The sequence below is a fragment of the Elephas maximus genome, chromosome 6 (assembly GCF_024166365.1).
Source record: "Elephas maximus indicus isolate mEleMax1 chromosome 6, mEleMax1 primary haplotype, whole genome shotgun sequence".
Taxonomy (NCBI): Eukaryota; Metazoa; Chordata; class Mammalia; order Proboscidea; family Elephantidae; genus Elephas; species Elephas maximus.
Genome location: NC_064824.1, coordinates 113872249 through 113886532, shown reverse-complemented (window position 1 = coordinate 113886532; position 14284 = coordinate 113872249). Strand labels below are relative to the sequence as shown.

The 14284-nt window shown below is 41.1% G+C and overlaps 1 protein-coding gene across 9 annotated transcripts in view; it reads left to right on the top strand.

Moving 5' to 3' along the window:
- The first annotated feature begins 751 nt into the window (after window positions 1-751).
- FN1 (fibronectin 1) overlaps window positions 752-14284 on the top strand; it is a 74121-nt gene continuing 60588 nt past the window's right edge. For 7 of the 9 annotated variants that reach the window (XM_049888100.1, XM_049888097.1, XM_049888095.1 and 4 more), the window contains exons 1-9: window positions 752-1191; window positions 2163-2291; window positions 3380-3517; window positions 5085-5216; window positions 6384-6521; window positions 8918-9076; window positions 10936-11127; window positions 12155-12334; window positions 12952-13128. In XM_049888100.1, coding sequence (XP_049744057.1) covers window positions 1041-1191; window positions 2163-2291; window positions 3380-3517; window positions 5085-5216; window positions 6384-6521; window positions 8918-9076; window positions 10936-11127; window positions 12155-12334; window positions 12952-13128 — 1396 coding nt within the window. In that variant the 5' untranslated portion in view covers window positions 752-1040. The remainder of the gene's footprint in view (window positions 1192-2162; window positions 2292-3379; window positions 3518-5084; window positions 5217-6383; window positions 6522-8917; window positions 9077-10935; window positions 11128-12154; window positions 12335-12951; window positions 13129-14284) is intronic. The other 2 variants (XM_049888093.1, XM_049888099.1) reach the window with 2 other exon arrangements.

Here is a 14284-nt window from a genome sequence, read left to right as displayed (position 1 = left end):
GGAAACCTCGTTCTCCGAATTTCCTCCAGGTCCGCTAGCGCCCAGCTGAACTCCTGGTACTTAAGAGAGGCTCCATAAAGGATCGCTCTTTCCCCCTCGCTCCCCTTCCCCAGCTACAGCTCCTGCAGAATCCCTCAGGTAAGGAGTTTAGGAGAGAAGTCTGAATAGGAAGCTACGAAGAAGGCAAAGAAAGTGAGCCACAAGTCGGTGCACAGTAGAGCAAAGAAAGGGACCAGGAGAAAACCCAGCCCCGCCCTGGGACTGCAAGCCTGGATTCCTGCAGCTGCAAGGTGGTGGCTATTTTATGGTTTTTTTCCTTCCCCCGAAATACACTCCAGTGAGCAGAGATTCCCCCCCAGAGGTGACGCAATGTCCTCAAACACGTCCCCGCACCCATGAAAAAGAAAAGGGTGGTGAAAACTTGCAACCCCTTCGCTCCACACGACTCCACCACTCCCTTTCCTCCCAGTCTACCCTTTTACAGCCGCTTCCCATCCCCCACCGCCACCACCAAAAAAAGTTTGACGGCTGCAAAGGAAACTGAAAAAAGTTCTCTCGCCCCAGTCCTGGCGACCGATCAGCATCTCTTTTGTTCGCGGCGAACCCACAGTCCCCCGTGACGTCACCCCGAGCCCGGGCCAATCCGCGCGCGGTCGGCGGCGGCGGTGGGCGGAGGGGGTGGGTAGGGCCGTCCCTCCTCCGGGGCGCCCCGGTCCTCGCGGGGGGCGGGAGAGGACCGTCCCATATAAACCCCGGCTCCCCTGGCTCGGCCGCTCGCGCCGACTGTGCTGTGCAGGGGAAGGAGAGGGAGCCCCTGGCGCGAGCGAGGAAGAGGGGACCGGCAGCCACAACTTCTCTCGCCCTTTCCTGCCCCTCTCTCTGTCCCTCTACCTGTCCCCTTTCGCATCCTCTGCCTCCCACCTTCTTGGAGGCGTCAACCCCCGGCAGGCACTGGAAGGAACTTCTCCCGCAGGTGGCAAAGGGAACCAAACTTGGTGGCAGCTTGCCTTCTGAGGGCGTCTCTCCCCACCCCTGTCAAGATGCTCAGGGGTCCGGGGCCCGGGATGCTGCTGCTGCTGGCCGTCCTGTGCCTGGGGACAGCGGTGCCCTTTACGGGAGCCTTGAAGAACAAGAGGCAGGCTCAGCAAATCGTTCAGCCCCAGTCCCCCGTGGGTGTCAGCCAAAGCAAGCGTGAGTACTGACCGTGGGCAGAAACAGGCTGTCTCAGAGATGAGACCCTCAAGCCAACCAAAGTTGTGGCTGAAGTTTTACGCGCGCGCTTTAATGAGGAAAAAACAGCTGGGGACATAGAAGTTGTTCGTTAGTGAATGAGTTTGAGCAGGCTGGTTTGCAGGTCGGGGATAAGACAATACACGCGGGACAGGGGCTTTCTAATGTCCTGCAGTGTTCTTATCAATTCTACACGTTCAGATGGTCCTTCTAGGAATTAATAAAAACTTGTCATTAAAGTGAAAAATGATGTGTGCCCTTAAATTTTCCATCTGGGATTTAGTGTGGTCCTCAGGGCTCCTTAGCTATTTTCCTTGTTACTAAATAATTGGTTACCTGTTTTCAAAATGGGGTAGCAAAATAGCTATATTGTCCTGACTTGAAGGGGATGTAATTGGTTCAGATGGCTTTGGGGCCTCTCTGGATACTTCACCAGAACAGAGATCGGAATTCCTTTTCCAGTTTTTCAAAGACACACCCTCCCTTTGCCTTGGCTAGCAAAACCGTTTAAAGTGTCCCTTCTTGACTTATGACTTCAAAAGAGTATTGAAGTTCCTTGCATATTTTAAATTGTAAACCCAATTAATTATCTGCTTTTCAAAATATTCCCACTCCTTTGATGTAGACCTCTGGCCAGATGGAAATGACATCACTGTATAACATTTAGCTGAGTTTGGGGGGGGAGGGGAGCAAAAGGCAATTCCTAAAAATCCATGTGTACAAATTGTGGTTAATGCTTTTAGTACCTAGTTTCTATATTTAATAAAACATAACTTTTAGCACTCCTGGTGTTCCGACGATTAGTTAAATTTTTTTTTTTTTTAAGTTTGGTGCTCAAGCTCATCAGTTTAGTTGTAGAAGAAAATTTCATAACTTGAGGGGAAAAAGGGATGGAAACTTAACTTTTTTTTTTTTCCTTCTGTTGTTTACAGCTGGTTGTTATGACAATGGGAAACACTATCAGATCAATCAACAATGGGAACGAACCTACCTGGGCAATGCCTTGGTTTGTACCTGTTATGGAGGGAGCCGAGGTTTTAACTGCGAGAGCAAACCTGAACGTAAGTGATCCAGAGCCAGGTAGTTAGTATCTTTTAATAGATGGAGAAGTGCTGCTTGTTAGTTAAATTTAGCATTAGTTAAGTAAAAATATTTATACCATTTTTCTAATAACATAATCGTGGTTTCATCTTCATAAACGTTTTATGAGTGCTTATCTTTGCTTTTCAAAGACTACTTTTACCTTTAAAACAAAGAAAAAAATCTGTCCCAAACTAATTCTAGCGTCTTCTTTTATTTTACTCTCCCAAAGTTTGTCAGGAGAGAATGAAAGATTTTGTATCCTCCCTCAAAAAAAAAAAAAATGCTTATGAAATTTTAACTTATTAGAAAGTGTGTCAGATTTTATACTTTTAAGGTTATGCGCCAGCAAGCACTGTTGGGCACTCTGCTTCACTGCAGTTCAACACAAAACCACTACCCACCTCAAAGTTTGTATTCCTTTTGGACCATTGATAGGTTTCTTGTAAATTATAGCAACTCCCTCAGAGAAGCTCCGATAAGGCTCAAGCAGAAGTAGGATTAACAAGTGTTAGTGCCTGGTGGGAGGATGGGATCTTCACACTGTTTGCTTTTTATGTGGACCTTGGTTTGACTTCCTGAGTCAGAGATCAGAGTTTGAAACTCTTTCTTAATCTAGCTGTTCACAGTGTAGTACTTTATATGGCTTTTTCCTAAGTAAAAAAAAAAAAAATTCTGTTTTTCTCTACAATAGGAATTAATTTTCAGACAATCTGAGAATTTGTCAAAAGGATGAAAACTGAGGGCTTGCTAGAGCCTAGGATAAAACCTAGGTCTCTTACTTCTATTTTTTAGATTTTCAGCTGTACTATGCCAAAACCAAATCTGTTGTCGTCGAGTCGGTTCTGACTCATAGGTAACCCTGCAGGACAGAGTAGAACTGCCCCATAGGGTTTCCAAGGAGCGGCTGGTGGATTCGAACTGCTGACTTTTTGGTTAGCGGCTGAGCTCTTAACCGCTGCGCCACCAGTCCTAAAATGGAAAAGTGGGTTTTCGTTTGGATGGAATTAGTGGAGTAGAAAAGTGTTTACATGTGTGAGGCTCACATGGGCTTTCCTTCTCCCTTCAGCTGAAGAGACCTGCTTTGACAAATACACTGGGAACACTTACCGGGTGGGCGACACTTATGAGCGCCCTAAAGACTCCATGATCTGGGACTGTACCTGTATTGGGGCCGGGCGAGGGAGAATAAGCTGCACCATCGCAAGTAAGAAAGACCTCTTGCCTTTTTCTTCCTAACTCCACAGCATTCTGCAAAGTGACACTAACCAAAACCAAACCAAATCCGTTGCCGTCGAGTCAGTGCTGACTCATAATAACCCTACAGAACAGAAGAGAACTGCTCCTTAGGGTTTCCAAGGCTGTAATCTTTACAGAAGCAGGCTACCACATTTTTCTCCCTTGGTTTGTCTGATGGGTTTGAATCATCAACCTTTCGGTTAGCAGCCGAACACTTAACCATTGTGCCACCAGAGCTCCTCAAAGTGACACTAAAATGTCTCAAATATGAATTTCTCAATTACCATCACTGTCACTTTCTATCATCCATGACTGGATATCCCTAATTTTGGAATTTACCTCTGGTGATCAGTTATTCATTCTGTGCGGTCACCCAACTGGTTCCTGTGCTCCTTGAAGATGGGTCTGAGAGCACGTGGAAGCAGTGTTTAATCTCTGTGGGTTTATGAGTGTGTGTGTGTAAATAATGTATCCAAGTTGATCTAAGAAATACTTAGAAGAGTTGACCTTTCAAAATTATCTAGGCATCTTCAGTCCAAACTTATATGTGATTATCTACAGTGATTGGGAAGATGGTCATGAAGAGTGAAACAACCTTTAGGTGGTCTGCTGCTTTTGTGTGCCATTCAGAGACCTCTTGTATCTCACAGAAACTGCCTGGTTTCTTTATGACTCATAAGTTATACCCCAAAAGCAGATCTCTGTATTCCTAGGAATAATATGGAATGATTAGCCCAATAGTGTTTCCAAGGTTCTTCGGGGACTGGACTGACTCTCATCAATTCTAGTTTCACTACGGCAGTCTTTCCAGTATGATTCATAGGGTTTACCAATAGATTCTATTAACATAGCTTTTTTTTTTTTTTTTAATTCATCTTTTAAGTATAAGTCACTTTAAAGGCTTCTGTCCAAAAGAACAAGAAAGCACTTGTGAGTAGGATCAATTGGCTTTCCCCATATTTAATGTTAGGAATTATCCAAGTTTATTGGCAAATCTCAAGAGTTTACAATCTAGTGAACAGTTTGGTCTTTGGATGTACCATTGTATTTAACAACCTAGAAAAATACCAAGGTTTCCACGCTTGATACATATATGACTATTTGCTTTCTCCAAAAAAGACATTTCTACTCTAAGGTAAAATACGGACTATCTATACTCCAGAAAGCAGGGATGCCATAACCAACGTGGCCTCTTCATTGAATTAGTCTCAAGCTTGACCTGCTGTTTAGGCTTGAATGCCATGCCTCCCAGCCCTTCTTTTCTGTGATCTTTCTGGAGAGCCGGGATTCATGGCCTCTTCTTTGCCATTCACGTCTCTGTGGTTCGTATTGTGCTTAAGCAAGACATTTAATTGAAGTGATCCAAAGTGACCAGACCAGTTAAGTTCTCCCCTTGTTTCTGATGTGAAAAACTGTCCTTTGTTGGATCCTTTCTCTAATCTAAGTATCCAACCTGGATGGAACATGATACTATTTTTTCTTTTAAGGTTTTTTTATTCTACTTTCCCCTAACATTCAATTTTTATCTTGAACAGACCGATGTCATGAAGGGGGCCAGTCCTACAAGATTGGTGACACCTGGAGGAGGCCACATGAGACTGGTGGTTACATGTTAGAGTGTGTGTGCCTTGGTAATGGGAAAGGAGAGTGGACCTGCAAGCCCATAGGTGCGTGACTACTTAGGGGTGGATAGGGTGTGGGGAGGCATAGTTGTCACGTTGGGTTGAGCCAAAATCACATCTATGTGCACAAGAGATCTGAATTCCAATAAGAATATAATAAATGGTAATTTCATTTCAAATAATGAAATGTTATATAATCTACATATACATTTTCTGGGTTATATATATTAAAGCAATTAGTTTAAAAAGTACTAACCACGTATAAAACCAAAAATCAGACACATTGCCTTTGGGTTGATTCCGACTCATGGTGACCCTGTGTATGTGAGAGTTGGGTTTTCGAAGGCTGTGAACTTTTGGAAGTAGATCACCAGCCTTTTCTTCCAAGCTACCTCTGGGTGGATTCGAATTGCCAACCTTTTGGTTAGTAACTGAGCACTTAACCATTTGTGCCGCACCAGGACTTCTACTAACCATGTAATCCTTCTCAAAAGCGTAAGAAAAGGTTGACAGATTCAGGAAGAAGTCATTTGTTTTGTCTAATATCTGATCTCAGATTCCTTCTTGGTCAAGATATAAAGTGTTTAAAAGAAAAAAAATGACGTTTGTGACATATTTCTGTATTGGAATGCACACAAAGTGGTGCGCTCAGTCACACCTTAGCATTTTCTTTCAAAATAAAAAATGCTGTGCTTCTTCAGGTGTCAGTCCTTGGTTGAACTCTATAGGTTCATATCTAAGAGTTTCTCGCTGTAAATTTTGCCCTGTTTACTTATTGTCCTCTTATGCGGGGGGTTTTGTTTTAGCTTTTATGAAATTTAAATTGTTTTCTTGTGTTAAGCAATAGTCATTCATAATTCAGTCTGGAATTTTGCATATACAGTCTTCCCACAGACTGGAAACATACGTGGATTCTTTTTACTCAAAATGCTGGGATGCAGTTTGGTACTAGCTGAAACTATGCAGTCCATGTACTTATTAGGAGAACAGGATTTCTGCCTGCCAACTCAGTTTGGGCTCTCTTTCGCTTTGGTTACTTACTATGTGCTTAGTTACAGGGCGTGCCTTTCTTTTTGAACAGAGTGCCACTTTAAAAAAAAAATGTGGCTGGATTTTTGCTTACACACTACACTTTAAATTACAGGGAGACTGCACAATTCAATTCAAAATAACTTTTTTTTTTTTCTGTTTTTCTTTCCAATTTCCCTATAGCTGAGAAATGTTTTGATCATGCTGCTGGGACTTCCTATGTTGTGGGGGAAACCTGGGAAAAGCCCTATCAAGGCTGGATGATGGTGGATTGCACATGTCTGGGAGAAGGCAGTGGACGCATCACGTGTACCTCTAGAAGTACGTTTTAGATCTTTACATTAAAACCTGTGTTGGGTAATGTTTTCTCAATTCCTAGAGAGAAATGGAATGCAGTGTCCCTTAGAACACACTCAGTACTCAAACTTGACATTCGGATGTCAAAGAAGTTCCATAACCAGCTCGTTCTGCTTCTCACAAAATACTGCATTAAAAAAACAAAAGCAAAAAACCTTAGTTTCAAAAAATTTTAGCCTATTACCTACTAAGAAAGAACCTTAATATTTATTCAGATGTTCAGATGTCAAATGTGTCATGAACTTGGAGATTCGCTGCAAATGTTCAAAGTTGTCAGTGCGATGCTTTTTAAGTATTAAGAGCAAAGAAATCATTAAAATAGCTTGGAAATACATTTTTTGGCATGTGGGTGCGATGGACGTGGAATTGTGCCAGGCTCTGAAATATTAGATTTCTTTATATGTTTGAACTTTAACTAAGGTATATTCATAAGCAAAACTGATGCAAATAAGTATTTATCTTATAGGTTAAAATGATTTGCCTGTAGTAGAGTGGAGGACAGTGTTTTTTTACTTAAATTTTCTAAAGAGGCTTGTTAAGTGCAGTAAAGAATTTGACCTTAGGCGTCTTTGCTGCTTCGTCTAAGATTCTCATGAAGTCTTCCCTTAAGATTTCAAGGCTCTTTTTTTGAATTTTCAAACTAATAGCAACTATATAATTCTTGAAACAAAACAGCCAGCAAGTATTAGTGTTTTAAATAAATTCAAAATCAAATCTAAATATTTTAAACGTATTTTTTTTTTAATCTAGCTGGAAATATTTAAGAATCTCGAAATGTTTGTTATCCAAATTTGATTTCTTTGCTAACAAAGAAATTAATGTAATGTTATTATGATCATCAGACTTCTAAGACCTTTATGGTAGTATTTTAGCTTAAGACAAATTGGGTGTCCAACTCAAACTCTCATCTATTATTGAAAGCTCTTCTAATATCAAATTGGGGAAAGTGTCTCAAGGAAAATTCTTTTACTCCACAAAATTTTATAAGCACTCACTTTGTATAAGGTGATAATAGCCATACAAAAATGAACTGGACGTTAGCCCAGCCTTGTAAGAGCACTTAGTAGGTCAGGGAAATGAGAAAGGCTTAAACATATTTATGATCTACAAAAAAACATTGTTAAGGGCTTCAGGAGAAATACTGAAAATATGCTGCGGAGTTACAGGGTAGAAGGCATACTGTGAGCTGGACGTTGGGGAAAAGACTATAACCAGCAACAACAGCCTCATTCAGACTTCCACTCTTACGGCAGATCAGATGTGTGTGTGTGCATATTTTTGTGTAAACCTATATCAACTGTCAGGTTTTCTCTAAACCAGTGATTAGAGAAACCAGTTGCAGTTTGCCTAAACCAGCTGCAGTGATTTTCTGATTGACAAACTAGGCGGATCCTCTATATTCCCATTGTAGCCTATGGGCAAAGATGCGTTCTGATTTAAAGAATCCATGTGCGGATAGTGAAACACAAAGACTAATGGTCATCAAGTTACAAATTAGCATTTCATATTAGTAATACCACTTTTCTATTGAAAGGTTAATACCGGACAATTCAAAAGAGGCTGTTTTGTTAGTGATTTTTAAATAGTTGTATTTTAGGGAGGAGAGGAGGTAATTGTAGTCAGAGAAGGCGCCAGCCTCCTGAATATTTTACATAACCAATGAAGAAAGAGGTGCTGCTATCTTTTTATAGCTTCTTGGAGGCCAGTGGGAGAGACCCTTTGAGCCCTATTTGCCTCTATTGTTTCTAGTTTTGTAAACGAAGTTCCCTATTGAAAGGCAGGCCATACCCATAATTACAGAGAGAAAGCCTGGGAGAGCCTGAGAAGGAAAGAAAGAGAATAATTAGAATGCCAGAGGATGGTTTGGTCAAAGGAACAGTGTGGGAAGAAAAAAAAAAGGAAAGAAAGATAATGGAAAAGGCTTTTGGGAACCAGAGTAGTGGAGCTAGACTAAATCATAACCAGAGTAGTGAAACTAGATGACATCATAGAGCTCCTTCCCACGTTGACAAATGTAACCCCCTCTTTCAGAAGTTTGACACCTGCAGCGCTGCTGCTGAACATGAACATACCAAAAACCCGTTGCCGTTGGGCCGATTCCAACTCACAGTGACCCTATAGGACAGAGTAGAGCTGCCATATAGGGTTTCCAGGGAGCGGCTGGTAGGTTTGAACTGCTGACCTGGTTAGCAGCCTAGCTCTTAACCACTGTGCCACCAGGGCTCTGGCTGAATATGAGCGTATTACCCAAAAAATGGGTTACCAAGCATTAAAGTCCTATATTGCTCTTTTAGGTTTGATTTGAGTGCTTGCCGGACTCAAGTTGACTTGCATTTTTAAATGCTTCGTTTCTAACACAGACAGGTGCAACGATCAGGACACTAGGACCTCCTACAGGATTGGAGATACCTGGAGCAAGAAGGATAACCGGGGGAACCTGCTTCAGTGCATCTGCACAGGCAACGGCAGAGGGGAGTGGAAGTGTGAAAGGCATGCTTCTATGCAGACCATGCCCACCGGTGAGGCCCGGACCACCTGTACAGAAACGGGGGATATGTTTAGAAAACTATGTCTGCAAAGCTATCGTTCATTAGACGCGCCATTGAGGATGATTTTCAGTGTTTCGGCTAATAAGCTGACTTCATTTACAGAGTATTAGTAGTTAAACTTTTTTTTTAATGTTCTTTTTCAGCATGGAATGTATTTCCTCGTCCTGACATTCAGCTCTCTTTGGAGTGGGAACAATCCTTTCTGTGTGGTTTCCATGCACTGGCAAACTTTTTTTGCATTCCATAAAAATAACGCATAGTCATCTTCTTCATGTATTGGCATTCAAAATTTGAGAATATCTAAGTATTCTTTTTAGAAGATATTCTAATCTTCTGTGGTACAAGTAAAAGGATCTGCATCGTAGCTTGTTTTGTGAGAGTCTGAAGAAAGCAACGTAGCAGTCAAGGGCCAGCACTTCCTCTATTATTCTTATAGGCTAGATCAAGCTTTCATTATGTGATGTGGCCACATGGGTGCCTAGCCTCTTACCAATCAATAATTTAGCTAAAAATATTTATTATTTGTTTGGCTTTATTGCTTCTTGATGAGTTTCCATCTTGCTTTAGCACTTTGAAGGTGAACAATATTAAATTGGATAATATCTTTTAGTTATTTGATTGCCAAAAGCCAGTGCCGTCGATTATTATCCATAAAATCTCTGATGACCCCCCACCCCAAATTACAAGTATCCATCAATTGGAATTGTCTAAACTAAAAGTATAGTCTGGAGTTAAATGGGTATAATGACTCAGAGTTAGCTATTTTTTATTAATATTATTAATATTTTACTAGAATATGTTTTATTCATCAAAAAATCTTTGGAATACTGGATTAAACCAAATGGAACTTGCTTCTACAGGGCCTAGGTGCTCCTTTTCATTGTGTCTCCAAGTTGGGGTGGTGTATGGATATAGGTGCTGTGTTACGCGAATATACCTGACCTTGGGATCCCTTGTCTGTGAAATGTATCTTTGGGTTCTGTTGTTCTGCAGCACTTAGATGCTGAATTCAGTCAGCCAGTCATTCTAGAGTTAGCTCTGACTCTGCTCCACTGTGAGTCCTGGACTTCAGGAGAACAGATTTCCAAAAAATTTAAAGAAAAGATCTATTGTCTTCCTCTGAAAGGAAAGATGTCTTAAGAAGATCGGGGGTCTTTAGAAAAAGTTTAACAGAATCATGAGTAATTCTGAGGAGGAAAAAAAACACAGAGAGAGGAGATGTCTACAGAAGTCAATATGGCTGCCTAGAGCATCCTCTGATGAGCTCAAAGTTACAAAGATAGCAGGAGATCTGCTGGAGAGTGTCAGGGACTTCTAAAAACAATGCCAGGAAAGCTAATGCCCAGGTATGTTGAGCTTATGGAAGCTACTAAGAAGAGAACTGTGAGGCAGACCATTCCAGACAAAAGGGAAAGCAGGAGGCCAGCACGAAAACATGGTGCAGGATACATGCAGGAATGATGAGTTGTTCAGTGAGACTGAAGCGTAGCGGCTGGAAGGAGGCTAGAAGGAAGTTAGGTGTGAAGGATGGTGGAGGCACAGATCATGAGCTTCCTGGAGTAAGGAGTTACTGAAGGTGTCCACTCTATTGAGTGGCAGAGTAATGTCTGTGTTTTGGAAATATGATCCCAGTAGCGCCAGATGAACTGGAAGATGGAAACCACTTGGGAGACTTTCGTGAATTATTTCCTAGGCTGGATACAAAAGCTAATACAGAATGGGAGGGTCATTTCTTTGCAGTTCTGTGTGACCCTGAGCTCCTGGCTGCAAAAGATAGTTGGTTGTCTTCTCTTGTACAGCTCTGTGACTTTCCCTTCTGGTGACTTTAGGATCTGGCTCTTTCACAGATGTGCGGACAGCCGTTTACCAGCCCCAGCCTCATCCACAGCCCGCTTCCTATGGTCACTGTGTCACAGACAGCGGCATGGTTTACTCTGTGGGGATGCAGTGGCTGAAGACACAAGGAAATAAACAAATGCTTTGCACTTGCCTGGGCAATGGAGTCAGCTGCCAAGAGACAGGTATGCATTATGTTTTTTGAAAAAAAAAAAAATAGTATTGATGACATTTTTATTATTTAATTTTTAAAAAGCAATATATTCATTCACCAAAAGTATGACACAATGAAATAAATAAGAAAAGCTTATACTGCTTATACTTTCTCAACGCTGAGAACAAGCAGGATTGGCATTCGGTGTATTTTTTTCCCAATCTTTTTAACCTATGCATTTTCTTTCCTATTCAAAACCAAAAAACCAAACTCATTGCCGTCTAGTCAGTTCTGACTCGTGGCAACCCTATAGCAATCCTGAAGGACAGAGTAGAACTGCCCTGTAGGGTTCCCAAAGCTATAATCTTTACAGAGGCAAACTGCTACATCTTTCTCTCACGGAGTAGCTGGTGGATTCAAATTGCCATCCTTTTGGTTAGCAGCCAAGTGGTTTAACCACTGTACCACCAAGGCTCCTTTTCTTTCCCGCAGAAGAGATTAAGCTGCTCTGTATTATCTTCATTTTCCTAAAATATTGTTACCTGAGAGTTGCCTACTGAATAGCTAGTTATCTATACAGTATACTCTTAGTGTCAAATTTTAGGAGCTTTGTGATATAAGCTTTCAATAACCTAATGCATCTCTTCTGGGCTACAAAAGTAGTAGTAACTATAGCATTAATAATTGGTACACTTGTGTTTTCCCCGAGAATATTCTCATATCTTAATTATTATGGCACAGTCATAGTCATGTATACCTCTCCAGCATCCTGTGAGCTTAATTTACCTCTATTAAGATAGTTCTATAAATGAGGAAACTGAGACATGGTAACACAGATGGTAAAAAGGATGTCAACTGAACTCAAGTGTTCTATCCACAGAAAAACATGACTTCCTGAGAAACACATTTTGACTGAAATTAGCTAGATGATCATCTATACTTGCAGCTTTTTCCTGTGAAAGCACAAGCCTCAGTCTCATTTGAGCTATTAATAAGCAGCTGCTGGTGGGAGATAAATACAGCTCTATTTACTGAAACTCTTTGGGTTGTGCTTGCAGCAGTAACCCAAACTTACGGTGGCAATTCAAACGGGGATCCATGTGTCTTGCCGTTCACCTACAATGGCAGGACCTTCTACTCCTGCACCACAGAAGGACGTCAGGATGGACATCTCTGGTGCAGTACGACTTCAAATTATGAGCAAGACCAGAAATATTCATTCTGTACAGACCATTCTGGTGAGTGTCCCCAGGGGGAAATACAGCAGTGGGAAAAACCCATTTCTCATGCCCTTTTTATTTGCTAACTGTCTAGCTGTTAATTTGGGATCTGCACAAGAGGTCTCACTTTTGTTCAGAAGGATAGTTTAGACCCAAGAGATGTGGCACCAACTTAGCTACTAGGGATCCTTCCAAGTTCCCCAGTACCTTCGGGAAATGACACCAAGAGAAAAGGCCTCCCATTCGTTTATTTTGACACATTGAGATTATGATGTGATTAAAGATACTTAAAGTCAGTGAGAAATCCCACAGGGCTGAAGGGTTCACAGGGTAGATGCCTGTGTGCCGTTGCCTCTGCTGGTAATTATGTGTTATTTGAAGCCATCATTTGCTTATTTCTTTTTGGCTGGGAAAGTGAGAGTGAAAACAGGATTTAAATCTATTTTGCAGGTGAAGGTGAACATACTAAGGAAGCTTAAAACCTTGTTATCACACATCTTTTATTCGGAGATAGACTCTGTGTATTAGCTCCAGAAACTTGGCGCCCTAAGGACCTTTGTGTAGACATTTCCTTCTGTACGCTGGAAAGCTCACTTGTAATCTTATTCCTTCCGTTTTTGTGTTGTTATGGGCAGTCTTGGTTCAAACTCGAGGTGGCAATTCCAATGGTGCCTTGTGCCATTTCCCTTTCCTGTACAACAATCATAACTACACCGACTGTACTTCTGAGGGCAGGAGAGACAACATGAAATGGTGTGGAACCACCCAGAACTATGATGCTGACCAGAAGTTTGGATTCTGCCCCATGGCTGGTAAGATGAAGTCCTCATAGACAACCATTTAGGGAGTAGACAAAGAATAGTGACCAGTTCATGCTGTTTCTCCCATTCAGACTCCCATTTTGAGACAACAAAAAACTTTATGTGATATATATATGTATGTATGTATATATATATGTAAAGAGAGAGCGAGAGAGCCCTGGTGGCGCAGTGGTTAAGCATTCGGCTGCTAACCAAAAGGTTGGCAATTTGAATTCACCAGCTGCTCCTTGGAAACCATATGGGGCAGTTCTACTCTGTCCTGTAGTGTCACTATGAATCAACTCTGTGATAATGGGTATATATACACACACACACACGTGTGTATATATATATATATATTTACATATATATAATCATGTCTATAAGAATTATATAATGTAATTATTTATATAACTTTAAAATCCCATTAAAATAATTTAATGTCCAAAAATATGTGTTGTTGTTATTGTTGTTAGCTGCTGTTAAGTTGGCCCTGACTCATGGCAATCCCATGTGTTAAAGAATAAAACTGATCCATAGGGTTTTCTTGGCTATAATCTTTATGCAAGCAGTTTTCCAGGCCTTTCTTCTGTGGCGCTGCTGAGTGGGTTCAAATAGCCAACCTTTGGGTTAGCAGCCAATCACAAGCCACTTGTGCCACTCAGGCTCCTAAAAATATATAAATGCAATAAAAATATTTTTTACAAGTCTGAAAATAGTAATTTTTGAGTAGCTTAAGACATTTCATATGTAACTGCTGCAGTCACAGACTTACCATATTGACACATCATTTTGGCTTGGCTAGCTCTATCACTTATTAAATAAGTGATCCAAACTCTATTTTTTATGACAAGTAAGGACCCTTTCTTAAAAAGGGAGGGCTCAAGTTTGTATAGTTTGTCTGAATGGAGAAAAGGAAACCAATTACCTTTCAACTCCAAGAACCCCATAGATTTCATTTTATTTCCCAGTTGTAGAACCAGGAGCCAGTACTCCATGGATTGTCAAGTGTGTGTGAGGCATATAAATATTTTACTTACACTTACTTTTATTTCTCTCATTTCAACCAAAGAGACTGTTGGATTTAGAAGGAAAACACACTCTCGTTTGCAATTCTATACCCATACATGTAGTTTCCTTTGAACCAGAATAAGCTGGAAGTAGGAAA